This window comes from Cicer arietinum, chromosome 2 (genome assembly GCF_000331145.2).
Source record: "Cicer arietinum cultivar CDC Frontier isolate Library 1 chromosome 2, Cicar.CDCFrontier_v2.0, whole genome shotgun sequence".
In the NCBI taxonomy this organism is placed as follows: Eukaryota; Viridiplantae; Streptophyta; class Magnoliopsida; order Fabales; family Fabaceae; genus Cicer; species Cicer arietinum.
Window position 1 is genome coordinate 50,923,341 of NC_021161.2, and position 20,589 is coordinate 50,943,929.

Genomic DNA, 20,589 nt, shown 5'->3' on the forward strand with positions numbered 1-20,589 from the left:
TATATATTATGAATATTGATAATTGCCTTGTTTTGTGTGAGTGGAGGCAGTAGTGATGTTGAGAAGAGTAGGAAAAGCCATGGCACAGAACATTAAATTTAAATGATGCTAATTTTTTTTTTTTTTTACTTTTATAATATGTATTAAATAAATATTATGAGTGATATCAATTGTTTTTGTAACGGTATCCATAAATATTTAATATATATCTATTTTTGTTTCAATATTACCAAAAAGTATATGTGTGCATTTACACAATGTCTTTTAATATGTATTAAAAATTAAATTTATTATTTTTTAATTAAAATTCATAACACTTAAATTTCTAATTTAAAAGTAAATTTTTAAATCATATATTAATTTATAAATAGTTGAATGCATAGTCACTAAACAACTGGTGGAACATAGCAAAATGTTAAAACAACTGGTGGAACATAGCAAAATGTTAATGGCACAAAAGTTGAGATCCAAACAGTAAACGAATTTTGTGAAAGTGTCAGCCGCGGGATAGCTATGTCACAGACATGTAGTTAACGATATTTGATGATTAATGAAATTTATTTATAAAATAAAATCTTAACCATTTTAAAAAAGATAGCCAAATTTTTAACTCTACTTAATAGTGATTTTTAAATAAGAATAAAAATATAATTAAATATCCTTATTTCAAACAATAAAATTAAAATTCTATTTTATTTTATTATATTATGTTCCATTTCGTTTTATTTTATTCCATGACATTAAATTTTTTTTAATTAAATATAAAGAGAGAATTCTAGAGAATGAGTAAGAAAGAAGTTCAAAGATTGAATATTCAAAGAAGTAAAAATGAGAAAGAACAATATGATATTTTTGTCTTTCTCTTTGTACATGTTCAATTTCAAAAGTATATATTATGGTAAGTGAATAATGTGTGAAGAAGGTTAATTTGGTAATTGAATATATCTCTTTTGAACTTATATACATAGTTATTTTTTTGAAAATATTAAGATAAACAACAAACAAATTAATATAACAATTTTTTAAAATTATAATATTTAATTATTGTCATGAGTGTATCAGAGAGTACTCATACTTCATTTATAGTATTTTTTATTTTATAATACTAATAATTTATTAATAACATTTTTCACTGATACTCTAAATGTGTTGTATCTCTCAATATATGTTACTACTCTACTAATTATTTTATTGATAAAAACATTTTAGTTAATGGAATAATTAACTTATCATAAACATTAATTATCTTAGTTACTTTTTTAAGAAGTGTGTATAAGCTTAAACAATATTTAATAGGCTTAATTGTACTTTTGGTCCCCCTATTATAGGTGAAAATTGAAAGTAGTCCCTCCATTTTGTTTTTCCCCAGTTTTAGTCCCCCAAACAGAATTTGAGTCCAAATCATGATGAGTTGTCATTTTTTTAATGACGTGTCAATAAAAAGCTGACGTGGCAGACACTTACGTGGAATAAACTTATTATATTTTAAAAATCATTATTATAATTGTTAAAAATTATTATTACAAATAAAATTTAATTGTTAAAATTAAATTAAAAAAAATGAACCCTAAACTTGAATCAGAAGCATATCATTCAACAAAAGCTTGAACCCTAAATTAAAAAACAGCCCCAATTCATGGGGATTTAGTTTCTAGAGTTTAATTTTGATAATCTATGCAAATTTGACCAAGATAGGGCTCTTGACAGAGTGTTTAGCAGATGCCCATTTTAGAAATTCTTGAGCATATTCTTCTGTCTTATTACCCAACCCTATATGGTTGAACGTCACTGAATATGTTTCTTTCTGGTTGGCTTTTGAAAAGATAAGCTTTTTTTGCTAGACCTTCACATCAACCCCTTTTGGTGCCGAAACTGTGACACCATAAGTTGAGTGGGCCTCACCTACATTTGTCACTGTCCTTGTGAATATCTGTGAAGAACCAAGCACAACAGAGAATGAAGGGTAGTTAAGCTCTCCTTCAGCAATGCTTGAAGTCTCACTGCATTTAATGGTCTTGTGTGCAATGATCCCAACTTCCACATCACTGTAGCCTAAACCACAGAGATAAGGTATATAATCATCAGGTTGGATATCATATACTAATCCAGGATCATTTGCTCTTGATGGATTCACGTGGCCCGAACCGGTCGCAAGGAGATTTGCAGGCTGAAGTTTTTCATCAACAATGGGTGAATTTTCTAAGCTTTTGTTGAATTGGGGCTGTTTTTTAATTTAGGGTTCAAGCTTTTGTTGAATGATATGCTTCTGGTTCAAGTTTAGGGTTCATTTTTTTTAATTTAATTTTAACAATTAAATTTTATTTGTAATAATGATTTTTAACAATTATAATAATGATTTTTAAAATATAAATTATATTTTTTAATTAGAAATAATATAATAATAAGTTTATTCCACGTAAGCGTCTGCCACGTCATTAAAAAAATGACAACTCATCATGATTTGGACTCAAATTCTGCTTGAGGACTAAAACTGGAGAGAAACAAAATGGGAGGACTACTTTCAATTTTCACCTATAATAGGGGACCAAAAGTGCAATTAAGCCTATTTAATATGAGATGAAAGGTATAATGAATTGTGAGTTGTATGTATAATATTAATTTGGGATTAAGATTAAATTGTTGAATTAGTTGTATGTGAAAAACATAAAATGATAGTTAATTTGGTTTTTGTCTTTCTAAAACAACCCAATTTATTTCTAAAACAACAATATTTATAAAAGAAATGAGTATTACCTAGATTTGTCAAGAGTAAAGCTTAAAAATACATTAAAATATGTTATAATATATCGATAGAGATATTATTTTATTTTAACAACCAAATAAAAATACGAATAGGCATATTTAGAATGATTGTTTGATTAAAACATCTATTTATTTTTGTTTTTGAAAGAGTATTCGTACATATTTGTCTCAAACAAAAATTAAACTTGGTAATCTCATTTATAAAATATTAAATTAAACCGTAAAGTAATATAATTAAATAATCTCTTTACCTATGATTGTTTTTCACATAGGGGAAGTTTTATTTTGTTGAGGAAACCACACTAAACAAATTAACATAACACAGTAGAAATTTATACGAAAATGTGGAAGAGAAGTTTCGTCGGCGCCATCGGCGCACTCCGCCACACAACGGCAGTTCGCGGCGCCGCCACCATATCATCCGCCGTAGACTCCATGATTCTCCGTTCCCTCAAGGATCACTACATGGAAGTTGCCAAAATGAACATGCCTCCTGTATTCTCTTTTTCTCTCTCTCTCTCTCTGTTAGGGTTTAGGGTTTTACCTTTATGTTTTACGCTGACGTCACATTTCTATGGCAGAAAGTGAGTCCTCCATCACCGTTCACAATTGTGAAGGGAGCATTGGATTCCGAAGGTCCAGTTTTGAAGCGAAACTACGGCGATGAAGAAGTTAGCATCTATGTGATGAGATTGTCCAATGTCGATGACGAACAAGACGGTGCTATTGATCAGCTTTTCATTCACGTTGATGTATCCAAACCTGAACAGAAGGAATCGTTGAATTTTCTATGTGGTCTTTATGAAGATGCTCTTGGAATTCACTCTGTTTCCATGAGACCTAAGCTTCAAACATCTGATGGCTTCATTCTTATTCCCACGCAATACACTGGTCCTGTTTTTGCGTATGTCTACTCAATTTCTTCTCTGCTATGAATTGTTGATAAACTAGGGTTTTGCATTTTTGTTTTATGGTGAAATTTATAATCTGTTTTGTTTAAAGTTTAGGGTTTATGTTTGTGTAGTTTAGGGTAATTGAAATAGATGGAGTGTGTAGCAATGTAAGATGAAAAAAGATAGATTAAGGAAGAGAATCAGTTAGGAAGATGTATGCTATAAAGTAAAATATATACATTTTGTTCTTTCTCTTCTATATGTAGAGAATGGTTTTGGATATGTTTGATTATTAGAGAAGAATTTTTGGATGTTAAGAAGAAGCTGAGTTTTGGGATTTGAACAATGTAGTTGAAGTCGAGTTTCCTTCCTATAAGCACTCTTCCTCTTTTGTAAGTAGAGATTGTTAAGCTTATGTTGATTGTAGGGAAAATGCACCCACCTCCTTTAATAACACCCCTCTGTTCTGCTAAAGACATTGGTCTCCCTTCAATTACACATGCCACCCTTTGCAAGGGGTGTGCGCGCAATTTAAGCATTTTTCCCTTGATTTTAATAGTCTTTTGTTGTAACGACACAATGAAAGACCAGGATATACTACACACGATATTATAGTGCCTACAATAGATGGAATGTGAATCCAATTCTTTCCTGATCCTATCATAGTGATAGTTTTACAGTATTAGATTGTCTTTTAACGGTAGTAGTAGTAGAAAATTTAGTTACAGTTTGTTAGTATATACTTAGTTTGTTAATCCTCCACATTCCCCAAGCTCTTTCTATATAAACATCTTGTACTCATTTTCTACATCTTTTAATCAATTCAATATGCTACCTTCCGAGTATGCTCCCTACCCATATCCTATGCATATGACCTTTACTCCTCACCCTTGGATTTCTCACATATAATCCCAAACTAACAATGGAAATTGACAACTTTTATCAGAAAATATTCAGATTGTGTGTTCTTTCATTATTTTTTTCACTGGAACTTAATATGAGTGCTTAATTACTGCCGACGTGAATGCTTCGTTATATGCTCTTTTGTAGCTGACATAAGATAGGAAGGGTTAACCAAGGTAAAACTGCTGAATCCTGTTTTGCATAAAAACAAGTAGTTCTTATGTTGTTGACTGTTGTAAACTATGAACATCTTTGCTGTTTCTGGATTATCTATTTTGTCTTAAACCATTTGCCATCTGATTTGTGTTTTTAATTCCAACTTTGTAAATGGGAAAGTAGGAAGTCTATGAGCACTTTTTGACTGACCTGTGTGTAAATTGACAGAGAACTAGATGAAACGATGAGAGATGCATTTCACAGTTACATAGAGGAGCGAGGTGTAAATGATAAACTCTTTAAATTTCTTCAAGCATGGCTATATGTAAAGGAACATCGAAATTTAATGCGTTGGTTCAAAACGATGGGATTGTTCATTGACGGAAAGAGACCAGCTACAGGTGCTTAATTCTCTCGCAGAGGGCATATATTTTGCAATGAGATCCTACAGTGGGCAAGTTATTATGTATTCAAAACTTGTTGAATTTTAATTATCTTCTTTATTTTAATATAATTTTTTTATAATACTTGCTACTATTATATTGTAATAGGAAATTAGTTTTATTTTCTCTCTATACTTTTATTTTTCGCACTTCTGCCTCCATTCTTTCTTTAAATCAAATCAAATACCAACAAAGGAACGCATATTAAACTTTTTTTAAATCAAGGCGCGCAAGCAACATTTTTTTATAAAAAATTTAAAATTTACATTCATATTTATGTATTCTAATGGTCAATAATCAGTTCTATTTAAAAGCCGGCTAAGTTGTACTTGTACACAAATACTTAAGTGCTCGATTAGTTTATATTTTGAATAGCACAAAATAAATTATGGGAGCAAAAACAAGTCCATTAGTATTTTTTTGATTAAAAAAGTCATATAGTGTATTGAAGCAACGTATTTGTTCATCTGAAATTAGACGAGCATCCACCTATTAAAAATCACTCAAAGTCCAAAAGTATGTACCTCTTGACTTACATGAGCCACGAGTTACACATTCATGCCATTTTACATGATATAGTCGTTTTTTAATTCTTATGATGTTTCCATGATGTGTATTTTTAAAAATAAAATTACAGATGACGTTTTTCTTATGTCATTTTTTGTTCTCAATTTTATAAGAATTCGAATAATACCTCAAAACTCATCATTTTAAGTTTAAATTTACTTTAAAATTCTTCTAAACGAAAATTAATTAATTGTTGAGAAAATTTATTTATTTAGGTTTCTTTTTTTTTTTAAAAATAAATTATTTAGTTAAATACTCAAGTCGGAGATATATATCATATATATTATCTTGTACCTATTCTTAGTGTTGTGAATAATGTAAGCACAAATATATATATTCTCAACAATCTTGTATAAAAAATCTCAAATGTGTGCATATATATATAAATTAAGATGAGTAAGAAAAAAATGTATGTAAAATTAATATTAAATAATCACTTGCGTTTTAAATTATATTGTATATGTTAAAATAAAGGGGTTAAATGAATTATAACTTAGGTTTTGAATTATAATATATTTATATTTCATTAAAACTCTCCATTTGTAAAATTTATTTGTTATTGAATTTATAAAAAGAAATGAAAGAGAGTAAATATAATATAAGTACTGCCAAATACTTTAAAATCTATAGCTTATGCAAACCTTGCATTAGTAGCACTTTGAATTGTGAATAAAAGTTGCCAAATATAAGTAACAAATGAACAAATTAATCATCCCATTTTTAGCACTACAAATATCAATAATTGAATTCATTTAATTATTCCTCAAAACTTGCCAAATATAGTATCAAAAACAAAAATCTCTAAATCAATTAAATTTTGAATAACAAAATAGAATAATAAGATCAAGCTATATTGCCTTGTATCTATTGAAAAAACAAGTCTTAATTGAACCAATTAAAACTTTGACTAGGCCATTGAAACTCCATGTTGTTACCCTGAGGTGGCAAGAAGTTCAAGTTTGATTCAGCATCAATAGTTGACAAAATATTGAAATTTGATTGAACTTCAACTCGTGAATTTTTGTTCTTATGACAAGCAATTTGAGTTTGAATTTTGGCCAGCTCAACTTCTGTATCATGGATTTGTTGATACAATTTAGAGATAATTCCAACACATCCATAAACAGGATCTTGAATTCTACATTGTGCTTCTAAATACAATGTATTTGCAGCTTGTTCTCTTACATAGTGAGGGAGTTGCTACAACATTAAAATTTCACAATAAGATTATGAATTTCTTTGTTACAACTTATTTTAAAAATAATAATTAAAAAAAAATAGTAATAACTTGTTTTCATTTGTTTGTTACCGTATAAAAATAAAATACAACCTAAAATAATTTAAAAGTTATTTTAAATGAAAAACTGTTTTGAGTAGCTTCTTAAAAAACATACTTTTTTTATGATTGATTATTTAAAATATATTATTTTCATTACTATAGATAAATACAAAATGATTGTGATTTTTAACAATCTTTAAATTATGAAAGGTCAAATTTATTTTTTTAATAATATATAACAAACTAGATACTAAATATTATAATCATATATTATTTTTATAGTAACATATAATAACATTTCTACGTACATTAGTAAAATAAATAAATTATATTACATTATATTCTAATACATATTACTATATATATATATAGATACTAAATATCATATAAGTACCTGCAGCATTTTTCCAACATTGCTACCACCATAGATTCTGTGAACATATGCAAATCTTTGAGGATCATTGGCAGGGAAATAAGGAGAGAAAATGCAATCAGAAGGGCATCTTCTTCTTTGACTCTTACAAGCTGCACACCTACCATAAATCATGATGTTACAAAATAAAATTCTTCCTATAAAAAATAAAAAAAATCCAAACACAAAATCTGACACCAACGAAAAAGATTTTATTCTTTTCTATAACTTTGCTCTTGTAAAGAAAAAGGAAATCTTGTATAAAATCTGAAGAATTATTTTCTAAGAGATAGTATATATATTTGTATTGTAGGAAATACTAACGGCTATATTTTTAATATTGCAATGCCAAGAAGGGAAGTTTTTTTGCATTATGATTCTAAATTTGTTGAAGGCCATTGATCAAATCAATAAGCAAAAAAAGATCTGTATTAGGAATTCGAAATAAAATGAAAAAGGCAAGTTAATAAATACTCACCTTGGCACCATATTTTTGTACACCTTCTTATTAATTTTTAATATTAATTGTTGTTTACATATATAATATATAATCATTCAAAAATTGCAGTAAATTGAAAATTAAAAATATAGAATCCATTTACAAGTTTTATAACGTTATGTATCCATCCACTCACTGTAATCTGTTTGATTATGCTGATTTAGAGCTTGATAAGTAAGCCAATCTCAAAACAAAGTCCAATTTTGAGATGCATTTGTCCCAAAATAAATGCACATGCATGTGTAAGAAAAATTGTACAAATTAATATGTAAATGTATATGTATACAATTACAAAGAATAAAATATTAATTGATACAAAAATGTAATAATATAATTACTTTTAAGGATTTTTTATTCGTAGATTTTTTCTTCGAAGTTAATTCTATTTGAAGTAAGTCGGATATAAAATTTGAATAATTCTTTTTAATAAAAATTTAAATTTAGGTTTTATAGAAGTTTAGTCCTATTATTCAACTTCATTAGTAAAATTTTTACTTTTTATTAATTGCCGAATTATTATATTGAACTTTACATAATCAAATGAATAATAAATAATATAAAATGGGTAGGAAAGAACCTAGAATCTCTTAGCTCATTTTTTCTCCCTATTTCCTTGTGTATTATTCAAATAAAAGTGTTCCTCTTGAACATTCTTTTTTGGTATCCGGTTTATGACTTTTTTTTTTGTTGAAGAAGTTTATCTGTAGTTTTAAAAAGTAAATTTCTAAAAATTTACTTTTTTAATTTATAAAGATTCTTCAAAAATTTACTTCAGTGATACCAATATAGTATTGGAAGAGTTGAAACATGACTCTTTATTATTAAAAAAAAAAACTTGAATTTGATTCTTGGAGTTGTGTGAAAAAATTTAATATCTCAATATTAATTAGAGGAATTAATCGTTTTAAAGATCTAAAATACCTAAATTGTAGAGATAACTAATCAGGCTTACTAGGAACAAAATTTATTTAAGAAATTTACTCAAACAAGTTATATATTTATTTTTTTAACATTAGATTTGAATATCTTTGAACACTGATCTTTCAAAAATTTGATTAAAAATAATAATTTTTTTGATATTGTGTGCCAACTAAATGATGCGAAATTTTTAATTAAAAAGTAGTTCTAGTAAGCAAAATGGGAAGATGTGAACACAAAGAAAAATGATAAATAAATTAGTCAAACACGTTTATGTACTAATAAACCATTTGACTATCTACAAAAAGGAAAGAATTGACTAGCATGAACCATCACGTGTCCCTGAATTGACAAACAAATAAACCGATCAAATACCAACTTTGTGTCCCTATTCATGAAATATAAACAAATACCAACATTGTGTCGCTATTGAAGAAATATAAACAAAAGTTGAAAGTTAAAAAATTGATGGATTAGTTTAGATACATTAAATTTTTAACTATGATTTTTCTTATATTTCTTACTAGAGAAAGTATAATATTTTTTAATTAAATAAGTTAGATTTTATGAGCTAAAAGTTATAGTAGACATCAAAAATTCAAAAAATACTGACATAAATATTTAAAAGATTATCCACCAAATAAGTTCTCACGTTCACAACAGAAATTAAAGAAATATAATTTAAGTTATACTAATCACATTTATGAAAATATTTAAATTCCTATTTGAAGTAATATTACTATATCGATCTAATCTAAATTTTCACAAGGTGATGAATTTGATTTTAAATTTATATTGTGAGAGATATTTATATTTAATGTACAACACACTTTAAATATAATAACATTTAATAGAGGTAACCTATAAAAACATAAAATAAAAATTGAAAAAATCAAACGGATTTAGTTAAATATACTTTTAGTATATCTAAATATACTATTATTTCTTTTAGTCTTTTGTAATTTTTTTTTATCCATCGCAGTTAAACCATTTTGTTTTTAGTCTTTGAAGTTTTGTTTTAATCTTTAAAAAATTTATTCGTATTAGGTAAAATATTAGATTTTAGTCTTCCAAATAAAGATTATATTGAATATCACATGGACCCATTTCAAAATGAATAATTTTATAGAGATTAAAATTAACCATTAATGATAAAAATTAAAATATAGTATATTGCAATGATTAAAAATTTAATAAAAAGTTACAAGAATTGAAAGTAAAAATGATATATTTGCAATTACTTAATTAAACAATATCTAAACCAAATGATTTTTTTTTTACAACCAATTGATTATTTAGTCAATCAAATTAACATATAGTTTTTTAGCCCCGCAGCCAACTAACATTGACCCTAGCACCCCTTTGCAACCACTATAATTATGCATATATAAATACACATCTTGTGTGAGAGTTGCATTGCATATATTGTATTATTTTATTTTCATTTAAATGGCTTTGTATTTGTCAAGCATCTTTGGGTGCTTCTCTGAGTCCTCACCACAATCTAAAAGATACATATGCAATGGTGATGTTTGTGTTCTCAGAAATCCAAAGCAAAACATTCACAAAAAAGCTTCCACAACCAATAATAAGCAAAAGCAAAGTCTTCCAATTTAATTTTCCCGTTTTTCTATCAAATGGTCTCCAAGGGACCAATCACACTTCTGAATAGTAAGCATCATAGTTCTTCTATAAACAGGTTGATTGGTTTTTTTTAATTTTTATAGACAAATGTTAGTTGTTACGGTAAATTGAGTTTAAATCTGATTTGATTCTCAAACTCTTTTGGATGTTTCAACTCAACAAATTGATATTGTAATTTGCTTTGTTCCAATTGTATTTGTATTATTTATTTTTGTTGCTTGTTCACAACATAAATTTTCAGGGTTAATTGAAAAAAAAAACAAACCTTAATGTTTTCTACCTTGTATTTGCTTCAAGAAAGAAAAGAAAAAAAAAATTAATATATATATGGGAAGTAAATTTGAGTCAATTTTGATTCTTAAAATCCCTTTTGTTATACTTGCTAATATATCGAGCTTTTTGGGACAGTCCATTTTGGACCAGTTCATTTTAACGACTATTTCTAATGCAATTCAAATATGATTTTAAAACATTTCCATTATGATTTGCTTGGATTGTCTATGAAATCATGTGCTACAACATACAGTAATGTATATTCATATTGGTCTTTAATATCATTAAATGTAACATTCATATTGGTCTTCAAATTTTGCCGAATACAACTAAGAAATGTAACAATTACATATGTACCTTTCTAAATTTATTTATGACTCGAACATGTTACAATCATGCGACCAAAACATGTTAGAATTTTGACATGACCTTGTTTGATGTTTCGGTTCGGACAAACAAGAGTCATCACTAAATATTTTGTGAAGCTGTGGGCCTAATTTGTTACCTAAAAACTCGCATTAACAAATTCAAACATCAATTTTAACAAAAAGAAAACACATTCAAATAACATTTTCCTTTTTTTTTTTAAATGTACATTCAATTATTATTTCATGTTATGACGCTGTCAAATTTAGTTTCTATGCCTCCATTTTCACCCTTTTTTTCCTTTTGTTTCTGTTTTTCTTTTCTTCGCATAAGAAAGGTGATTGGGCCAAGTTGTTTTCTTCTCTTCTATTTAAATAAATAACTTTATACATATTTAATTTTTCTTTCATATTTTTTGTTTGTAATTTTGTCGCCTCAATACTACATGGTTTTGATTCGTCGTCTTGATGCGACGCTGTTTTGATTTTCTATCTTTATGTGGTATTTGTTTGGTTCATATTGAGAGATCAATTTTGATCGATTCAATACAAATTGAAAGAGTAGCTTTGACGTCTTCAATATTACATAATGTGATTTTATTGTATATGTAGATTTTATAGCATTTATAAGCATTGTGTTGTTTTATGCTATTTTGTTGTATATATAAATTGTCGCATTTGTAAACATTGTTTTGTTTTATGTTATTAACGATGTAGTGATTTTGTTTGAAAATTCATCATTTTTATTTTTAAAGACTTTAAATTGTATTATTCTCGATTAAAATTTAAATACTTATTTAGTAAACAAAATTAGTTCCTAAAATATAGTCACAACTATCTACCTATTAAAATGTGATTGAATGTGTAAAAAGAAATTACATTCATAATGCATTGCAATTTAACTCATTATTTGAACTTAAAAAGGCACAAGTAAACGTGTCTTGATCCAAATGCCAGCAGAGCAAATATGAGGATGAAATTGCTTACCTAGTTTATGCTTTATGTCTAATGGTGTATGGTGTTATGCGCTATGTCAATTGGTTGAGTGTATCTGCCATTATAGTATTATTATTATTGTGTCTTGAAGCCTTGCAAATTGGAAAGTGGGAAGTGGGAACTAGGGGTGTTCAAAAAAACCAAAAACTGAACCAAACTGCTGAATTGAAGAATGGTATGATCCATATTTTATGTGTTGCCATGTGAATCACTACAATGATCAACAACCCTAATTGATTTGGAATTTCTATATAAAGGTTTGTGATAAACAATGCAAGATACATATGAGAAAACATATTGCAAACATACACACAACAACCTTAAAATTTTGTACTTTACATTCTTACTGAAAGACTCGTTTACCTTCTAAGTGTTAGGGGTGTTCAAAAAAACCAAAAACTGAACCAATGAACCGAACCGAACCAAATTGGTTTTGAACTGAACTGGTTTAAGAACCGAACTGTTTTCGAACTGATTTTGTAAAATCAGAACTGAACCGAACCGGTTTTTCAATTCAAAAAACCGAACCGAACCGGTTTTTTGTTTAAAAAAACCAAATCAAACCGGTTTTTATTTCAAAAAACTTGAACCGAATTTTTTTTAGTCGTAATTAGGGGTAATTATGAAAATTTTGGCCTATATGAACAAAAAAATTAAGTTAAACCAGTTCGGTTTGGTTCAAAATAATAAACCGGTGCACCACTTTTATAAACCGGTTCGGTTCGGTTCTTTGAACTGAAAACCGGTTCAGTTCGGTTTTTCCAAACTGAAAAACAATTCGGTTCAATTTTCAAATGGTTCTAGTGCAGAACTGAACTTTGCCCACCCCTAGTGGGAACCACCATATATATATTTTGATGCTTAACTTCATTACGATATCATGTATTTTTCTAACCTTGTTCAATGACCCAAAATGGCAAACTAAGCAATATTGAAGACCCCACCTCCTAATCCTCTCCTATCCAAAAGGTGAGGACTGGGGAAAGCCAAAAGTTTCATTTTAGAAAAAGCAAATATGCTCTCGCATTCCTGACACGTAAAAATTTCATGTACAGATTAATAACATCATTAAGGACTAAACAGTGATGCCTTCCCCACCAATTCAGATGCACAAGTAATCCTCTAATGAAATGAAAATCTAGGCAGCTGAATTTCATCCATTAGTAATGAATATACAATGCATCAACAAAGATATTTTGCCATCTAATGAAAAATCTAAGCAACACTTGATCATAACCAATAGACCTGTCGTCGATAGTACAAATACAAGCTGCGGCGTCTCGGTAATCCTCGTCGGGAAAAAGATGGAAAGGTCGTAGAGCTATCCTCTCCCAAATCTAAGTTTTATGAACATAAAGAAACTCAGTTTGATTCACCTTGTGCCAAATCCTCCTACTTAACAAAAAAATAAGATTCCCAACATAAGCAACCAAGGAATAACAATCTTCTCCAGCACATGATATCCATTTCATCCCATCCTAAAGTAACATGACCGTAACATTTTCCTCAGCTTTATGAATCAAAATTAATATCCAACGACAGGAGCCGAAATTCAATCAGTCAAATTCTTGCAGAAACATGCACACCAGAATTGGATCGCTGTGTCATAGCTGCAAAGCCAGGTCTGGTTGCTGTGAGTCAACCATCACACCAGAAGACTGTTTGGCAGGGGACCCGGGTGATTGGAAACCAATATTCAAGTCGGGAGGAAGTGTTTCTTGTTTTTGTCTTGGTTGACTATGAGGCCGGACAGCTTGCCAAGGCGGCTGCATTTGAAATCTTGATAGGTCGGAAGCTGCTACTTGAGGGAAAACCATAGGTCGGTTTGAAAACTGTGAAACACCAACTGGGTGAATGTGTTGAGGTAAAAGTGGCTGAAATGGAAAGTTATTCTTCTCTGACTGGTAAGGCATTCCACCAGAAGGAAACTCGCCTCTAATTCGTGAAAGATGCTGCTGGAACTCTCGGGTTGGGTTGTACAATGACTCCGCGGAAATATGATTTTTGGGTGAACTAGAATTTTCAGGTCCTTGTTTAAACCCTGCAGCTCCTACAGACATCCATGCACGGGCAGCTGCTGCCGAAGCATTGCTCAAGTCTTCTTTCCGTCCAGACGGAATTGATGAAGTTACTGGTGGAGTTTCGGTGGGGGAATGATTAGACGAACTAGAAGCCTGTTGCTTTTGAGCCTTCTCGGCTAACATCCTCATCAGCTGAACTGGGTCGCTAAGACTCTGCTCTAGCCCATGGGTAACAGAGGGAGCTGATCTGCCCGTTTGAATTGATGTACTTTCAGATGATGGAGCAGTCATTCGTCTATTGAAACTAGTATTCCTGACTTTTCCATTAGGTAACTCTCCACTAGCGACTCCGTTGACATCGGGCAGCTTGAAAGGCATAGATGTTAAGATATTCATGTTACTTGGTACCATCTCTCTGGGTTTAGAAACAGCTGCAGGAGCGTTACTTGTAAGCTTCGCAACTAGACTAGCATTGTTCTGATCGCTCGAGGGTAAAGAGTTCAACTCCACTTGTTTCAAACCCTTATTCTCAGACTTGCCAACTTTCCTGGTCTGGACATTCGGTTGAGGGTGAGTGAGATTGATAGAAGCATTTGGTCTTACTCCAGCAGAACCAAAAAAAGATGGTTTTCCTTCTGATGTGAGCCCACTACCAGGGCAAACTGCAGGCTGTTTTACCTCAAACATCGGTTCATTGACAGAATGTTCCAAGGAGGATTCTACATTCTTGCCATTTTTGCGGACCTTTGTCGATTTAGTAGTAGACTGCAACTTTGTTGCCAGACTAGGTTGTTTCTGGACACGGTTATCAAGCATTAATACTGGGGTTGGAAGTGGTTCATACTCTCCAACCCAACCTCGACCAAATTTACAGTCAGATGGCAGTGCCTGTTGAATCCTCCGAGAAGCTACTCTCCAAGCAGTAGGTCCTAGAGTTGCAGCAAAACGAGCCAAACTCCTGGCATAGGAATATTCAGCTTGAAGTCCAACCTATTGCCAAAAATATACATCAGTAAATGCTTTGAACAAGAAAAGAAAGCTAAAGTATTCAAGGATTAAATTTCACTCCTTCCGATACATACTGTAACTAACTGCTTAATTTCACTCTCAAAAGTCGAAAATACTGAATCAGATCTAGTAATTGGTAGAGTAGACATATTATAAGTAGCACGGCGTTCATAATCTTGCACAAATGATTTTCTTCCTGACTTGGAGAGAAGGCCTTTCCCTGAAACAATAAAATAATAAAATCAAACAAAAAATAGTTAGATGTTTATATAAAGATCTTATGTTAAGAGTATGCAAAAAATTAAACAGTGAAGTCACAGTGCAACAGATCACATGGAAAAGCTCGATCTCTTATGGGATACCTGATATGGAGTCTTCTGCTTTCTCTTGATTAGCATCGATCAAGAAAGCATTCCCCTCTACAAGGCCATTGATGTTGCCAGGTCTTTCACAGACGATCCCTTGCATTGGGTGGGAATTTGGCAGTACATCTCCAATAGTAGCAAGAGTTGCGCCAGAACAGAAATCAGAGCCAACAGGTTCCTGTGAAGCATAACCCAGAGGCCTTCTTCCTAGCTTATTACCTAAGGAATTCGTTCTGGTTTTTTGTTCAGATTTCAGCTCACTCTGAGAGCGTTCAAAGTTGATCCTTAACTTCTCAAACTTCTTTCTAGCTAGTTCTTGTATTGAACGTGCCTGTAACAAATACAGGGATCATAAAGCAAGCACAACCAAATGGTTAGTTACCATAGTTTTCGAGCGAAGCAATGGAAAGTAATCATCTTTCTACCTGTTTGTGGTATATAGTCTCCGGCGCATTGTATTGCATTGCATTTGAGCAAATCAATAAAACATCACTCTGCATTCAACAATTGCATTCAAAAGTCAGTAAAAAAAATTTGTTTTTCAATACACCACTTAGTCAGGAAGACACTACCTATATACACAGTTTAAAATTGATTCAGATAATAAAGCAAATAAAGCTCGTGACTTTTATGAAATAAAGGGATCCTTGGTAACGTAACAATTTTGTTTCTTGAAATTCTTGAATATTATGATAATGATAACTGGTTGTATACAAAGAAAAGCAAATTACAGATATAATAGTCTACTCCTGTATGCATCTCTTTTTCATCTAAAAGAGGGTCCAACTTTGAGTCATAAATAGAAGACAACTAGATCCAAGATACATCCCCATGCCTGGTGTGCTCACAAGTTGATATGAACAAGACAATACAAACAACCAAACCTTTTTCCACCAGGTGGAGTTGGCTTTAAAGATCGATCAATGCCATAAAGTCCTATCATGCATTATGTCCAATGATAGGAAGTTTATCTCTAAATATCTCTTAATGATATGACTTATAGTTTTTTATCTCCCTCTACCTCTTTAACTATTTACCATCTGGTTTTCTCTCCTAACAGGTGTTTCTACAGATTTTCTCCATCATACTCAAACCACCTACCAAGATCCTACCATCTTCCCTAGAATGGGGTCTACCTGAATTTTCTATGTTGTATTTTGAATCCTGTCTTGCCTTGTGTTTTAAGCAAGATCATACCACGAGGGAAATTTTTCAGGAATCTATGACCCAGAGAGCTAAATTATAATATTGCCACCACATTAAGAAAACTGTCGTTTATGATTTATCAATGCCAAATCCCAATCTATTGTTAGATTGAACAAACAAACACACTCATCCAGTAGAAATAACAATCACCGTTATACTTGCTAAATTTAATACGATCCCATCAATATTTCAAGAAGCATAATCGACAAAGAATACCAGTATAATCATATTGCAAAAACAATCAAAATCTCAAAAAAGAAAAGAAACCTGTCCAACCTACTTGACAATGAACAGTAAATACATTTAACACACCTCAAATTGTTCCAATGTAGGGTAAGATCCATTCGCCAACTTTTTACGCACGGTGGCGAAGTCCATAGGATTATCAATCACATCGTGATAATCAGGAAGCTGCAAAGAGAAAAACTGAATTTCCAACCAAAATTGCATTCCAACAGCAAAACTAACAATTTACACGAAGAAAAATCCACGCACCTCTTCTGGATCAACCGGCTCTGCATACACACCATACGTGTCCTTCCTGCCATCATCCAGGTCAAGAAAACAAACAGCATAAAACACGGCATCACCACGGAATAGAATATACAAAATCGTTCACCACATATGAAACCATAAACCCTCTTAAACAAAAGAAAAAAGAGAAGAAAACAGGAAACAGGAAACAAAACCCCTTACTTCTGAAGCTTGTCAAGGATCAATTCAAGAGTCCTCTTATCAGGCAACGGAATCTCAGACAAAACCTTCAAAGGGGTTCCTAACAGTAGAAACAAAAAAATCAAGATGAAAAACTCACAGAGGAAGACACAGTGACAAAAAATCCAAGGTTTTTATACATTTAAAATTCTTTTACTTTCATGTATATTTTTCTTTCCTTTCATTTCAAAACCAATTAATAATTTTGCTATCAAAACTAAGAGTATTTACATCCAATATAAATTGTAACAACCGAACCTCAAATCGGAAAAAAAAAAAAAAAAAAAAAACACTACTTCACCCCTACCCTTTACAGTATTGAACACGTTACATCAGAAATCATAATAAAAAAATAGTGGAATTTAAGAATGAAGAATTACAACAACCGAAAGAACAAATCACAAACACAAACCTGTAACAGATTGGAGCCCTTTGGAATCAACTTTTGTGCCATTAACCTGTCACAACAAAACCCAAGAAACACAATTAATAATGTAATGTAAAACCGTCAAAAAGCACAAAAACTAAGAGTGCGATGCAATTGAGACAGAGACAGGCAAAACCAGAAAAACAACAACAACAACAATAAGTAGGTTAAGGTTATATATATTAATAGATTATAGAAGATTTAGATATAGAGAGAGAAAAATGAAAGCGTGATCAAAGAGAGTCTGCATGTGTATGTGTTAGTTTTATGACAGTTGACCCGTTAGTTATCTCTCCCAAAATCCCGACAGAGAGAGAGAGTGAAAGAGAGAGAAAGACCTAGAGAGAGAAAAGATATATACTTATTGAATAATGGACCAATTGATATCATTCATTCATTCATTCATCTCCCAACAAAAATATCTCACTGATTTCAGCTGAGCTGGACACATACACACGCACGCACTCTTTCTTCCCTCCCCACACACAACAGAACCCTACAAATCCAAATTCATTTTCATTATTTTTCTTTCATTTTCACATCTATGGCACCAACACTTCTGATCGAAGGCATGTCCGACACGGCAATCAAACCTGATTACATTCAATTAATTTATTTTCTCAAATTATTATTGGAATTCTCTTTGGTGTTGGTGCTGGTGTCAGTATCAGTAGCTCATAGATTTTCACTATTTTTTTTTTCTTTTAATTTTCAGTTTCAGCACATACCTCACCCCTTTCACTTTCACCTTCGTCTTCGTGTTCCTCTGCATTTTCATTTTCATTCCCTTCAACTTCTGCTTCTTCTTCTTCTTCTTCTTCTTCTTCTTCTACTTCTTCCCCTTCTTCTTCCTCTTCTTCATCTTCCTCATCCCTATCATCATTCTTTTTTCTTAACAATTTTCTTTTCTCTGACTCGGGCGCGTGTGCCACACGCGACCTACCGCGACTGGGCGCCGACTCGTCTTCATCTTCATCTTCTTCATCGTCTACACCTTGGTTGAGCTTCTCCACAAGCTTGAGCTTCTTCTTCTCGCGCCTTCTCTCGTCTTCATCTTCATCCTCGTCTTCTTCGTCTAGGTAATCGTCGTAGTCTATGTTATATCTGACATTTCGCCGTCGACGGCTCCGTCGTAGGTCGGATTGAGAAGTCGCCGGAGATTGACCGGAACGGCGAGCTAGATCTGCCTTAGAAGGACGTCCTTTCTTCTTCCTCCTCACGATCTGACCCATCTATGGTTGTGTTTCTCTCTCTACTATAAACTCTAAACTCTATTTTCTTTCTATCTATCTCTCTCTAAAACCCTGTTTTGGTTTCTCTCTCTTGTTTTGCTTTGGGTTCCATTATTTTCGAGGGTGGGTGGGGTGCCTTCGCTTTTTTCGTGAAGGCTCAGTATGGTCCGAGCCTCGTCGTCTGCATACGGAGCTTAGGTTCGGATCAGGTTGGCTTTTTGTGTGTGACTCTCACTCATTTACTTATTTTCTTCCCTCCTTTTCTTTTTTTTTTCTTTTTGTAAACTTTTCTCTTTTTTCTATATATATATATATATAAATATAAGAATAAGAATTTTCTGTATGCTAACTAGTACTACATGATACGAATGATGAGTGCTCTTCAAAAAACAATGGATAGTAAACAGTTAAATGTGTGTTTTATTACTGAACAAATACCACAAATGAATTTACATGTGTAAAGTGGAAATTACGAACTTATATTTGTATTATCGCATAAAATTTAACAATTTTGATATGGTAAGTTGAGCTGACTTTATTGACTAATTAAATACTAGTACGTTTCTGGTCTAAAAAAATTGTAACATTTCCTTTTCAATTCTTGAATAAAAATAATAAAATTTATTATTTTTATAAAATTCTTTATAAATAATTTTTGTTCTCTGTCATAAAATTAATATATATATTTAAATAATTTCTACATATATATTTACAACATTATAAAAAAATTCTAGAAAAATGAGTTAAATTTTTCTTTTGTTTTATAATTTTGATGCTTTTATTTTATTTTCAGCTAAAAGATTTAAATTTATAGATGAACTTTTCATAATTTTTTAAATATATTTTTAAAGATAAATGAATAATTAAACATATTTTATTTTAATAAAGACTAAAATTATTTATATCATAATTTTATAAAATTAAAATTTTGTATTTTTTTGTATATATTCCACTAAACTAACTCATAATGAAAATCATGAATCACCAAAAATAAATATATATCTTAATAACATTTGATATTGTCATTTGAGATAAATCTAATAAATAAAAATTGTATTTTTTTACACGAATTAAAAATGAAACTTTCAATTTTTATAATGTAAATAACATATTCAACTCTTAAAAAAAATTAAAAAATATCATATTCAACTCTTCATAAAAAAATTAAAAAAAATAACATATTCAACTCATAAATAAATTATTTCCATTATTATGATGATAATAATTTAAAATTTTGTAATGTGAGCATGAGAAAACGGCGTTACTGGAAGGAAATGACGGCATTTTTTTTTTTGCTGCCCGAAACGGCGGAACCTCTTGCGTGTTCTTTTGCCCGTCATCATTGTTTACATTTTTCTTTTCATTTTTTCACACAAAACGTTATCTTCACTAACTCAGCTCCACTTAAAAGTTATACTTTTTTCTTGGGACAAATTAGCTTATAGACAGTTTTTATTTTTTTTCTTTAAATTGGCTTATAATATGAAAACAAGTTTATTCAATAA

At 30.7% G+C, this 20,589-nt stretch overlaps 4 protein-coding genes across 4 annotated transcripts; 1 reads left to right on the forward strand and 3 right to left on the reverse strand.

Annotated features, from left to right (window-relative positions):
• Positions 1-1,837: 1,837 nt before the first annotated feature.
• LOC140919473 (subtilisin-like protease 4) lies at positions 1,838-2,288 on the reverse strand. The gene is made up of 2 exons (XM_073365494.1): positions 2,265-2,288; positions 1,838-2,167 (listed from the first exon to the last, which is right to left on the reverse strand). The coding sequence occupies exons 1-2, from the start codon at positions 2,286-2,288 to the stop codon at positions 1,838-1,840; spliced, it is 354 nt and encodes a 117-aa protein (XP_073221595.1).
• A 741-nt stretch (positions 2,289-3,029) lies between these two features.
• LOC101507154 (mitochondrial acidic protein MAM33) lies at positions 3,030-5,284 on the forward strand. Its single transcript, XM_004491348.2, has 3 exons — positions 3,030-3,258; positions 3,345-3,667; positions 4,944-5,284. The coding sequence occupies exons 1-3, from the start codon at positions 3,106-3,108 to the stop codon at positions 5,122-5,124; spliced, it is 657 nt and encodes a 218-aa protein (XP_004491405.1). The 5' UTR covers positions 3,030-3,105; the 3' UTR covers positions 5,125-5,284.
• Positions 5,285-6,588: 1,304 nt separating this feature from the next.
• Positions 6,589-7,553, reverse strand: LOC101507470 (LOB domain-containing protein 23-like). Its single transcript, XM_004491349.3, has 2 exons — positions 7,399-7,553; positions 6,589-6,925 (listed from the first exon to the last, which is right to left on the reverse strand). Exons 1-2 carry the CDS (start codon positions 7,549-7,551, stop codon positions 6,608-6,610), a joined length of 471 nt encoding a protein of 156 aa, XP_004491406.1. The 5' UTR covers positions 7,552-7,553; the 3' UTR covers positions 6,589-6,607.
• Positions 7,554-13,141: 5,588 nt separating this feature from the next.
• LOC101507780 (uncharacterized) lies at positions 13,142-19,355 on the reverse strand. Its single transcript, XM_004491350.4, has 9 exons — positions 18,581-19,355; positions 17,838-17,883; positions 17,408-17,486; positions 17,207-17,252; positions 17,024-17,122; positions 15,931-15,999; positions 15,503-15,836; positions 15,215-15,360; positions 13,142-15,122 (listed from the first exon to the last, which is right to left on the reverse strand). Exons 1-9 carry the CDS (start codon positions 19,082-19,084, stop codon positions 13,716-13,718), a joined length of 2,730 nt encoding a protein of 909 aa, XP_004491407.1. The 5' UTR covers positions 19,085-19,355; the 3' UTR covers positions 13,142-13,715.
• Between the last annotated feature and the right edge of the window lie 1,234 nt (positions 19,356-20,589).

What these genes read in the sequence shown, in the direction of transcription:
- LOC140919473 (XM_073365494.1), bottom strand. Translation starts at nt 2,288, where the DNA reads ATGAACCCTAAACTTGAACCAGAA. An exon ending in ACCCTAAACTTGAACCAGAA is followed by an intron (nt 2,168 to 2,264) that starts GCATATCATTCA and finishes GAAAAACTTCAG; the next exon opens with CCTGCAAATCTCCTTGCGAC.
- LOC101507154 (XM_004491348.2), top strand. Translation starts at nt 3,106, where the DNA reads ATGTGGAAGAGAAGTTTCGTCGGCGCCATCGGCGCACTCCGCCACACA. An exon ending in CCAAAATGAACATGCCTCCT is followed by an intron (nt 3,259 to 3,344) that starts GTATTCTCTTTT and finishes TTTCTATGGCAG; the next exon opens with AAAGTGAGTCCTCCATCACC. An exon ending in TACACTGGTCCTGTTTTTGC is followed by an intron (nt 3,668 to 4,943) that starts GTATGTCTACTC and finishes GTAAATTGACAG; the next exon opens with AGAACTAGATGAAACGATGA.
- LOC101507470 (XM_004491349.3), bottom strand. Translation starts at nt 7,551, where the DNA reads ATGATTTATGGTAGGTGTGCAGCTTGTAAGAGTCAAAGAAGAAGATGC. An exon ending in ATGTTGGAAAAATGCTGCAG is followed by an intron (nt 6,926 to 7,398) that starts GTACTTATATGA and finishes TTAATGTTGTAG; the next exon opens with CAACTCCCTCACTATGTAAG.
- LOC101507780 (XM_004491350.4), bottom strand. Translation starts at nt 19,084, where the DNA reads ATGGGTCAGATCGTGAGGAGGAAGAAGAAAGGACGTCCTTCTAAGGCA. An exon ending in ATCCTTGACAAGCTTCAGAA is followed by an intron (nt 17,253 to 17,407) that starts GTAAGGGGTTTT and finishes GGATGATGGCAG; the next exon opens with GAAGGACACGTATGGTGTGT. An exon ending in AAATTAAGCAGTTAGTTACA is followed by an intron (nt 15,123 to 15,214) that starts GTATGTATCGGA and finishes TTTTGGCAATAG; the next exon opens with GTTGGACTTCAAGCTGAATA.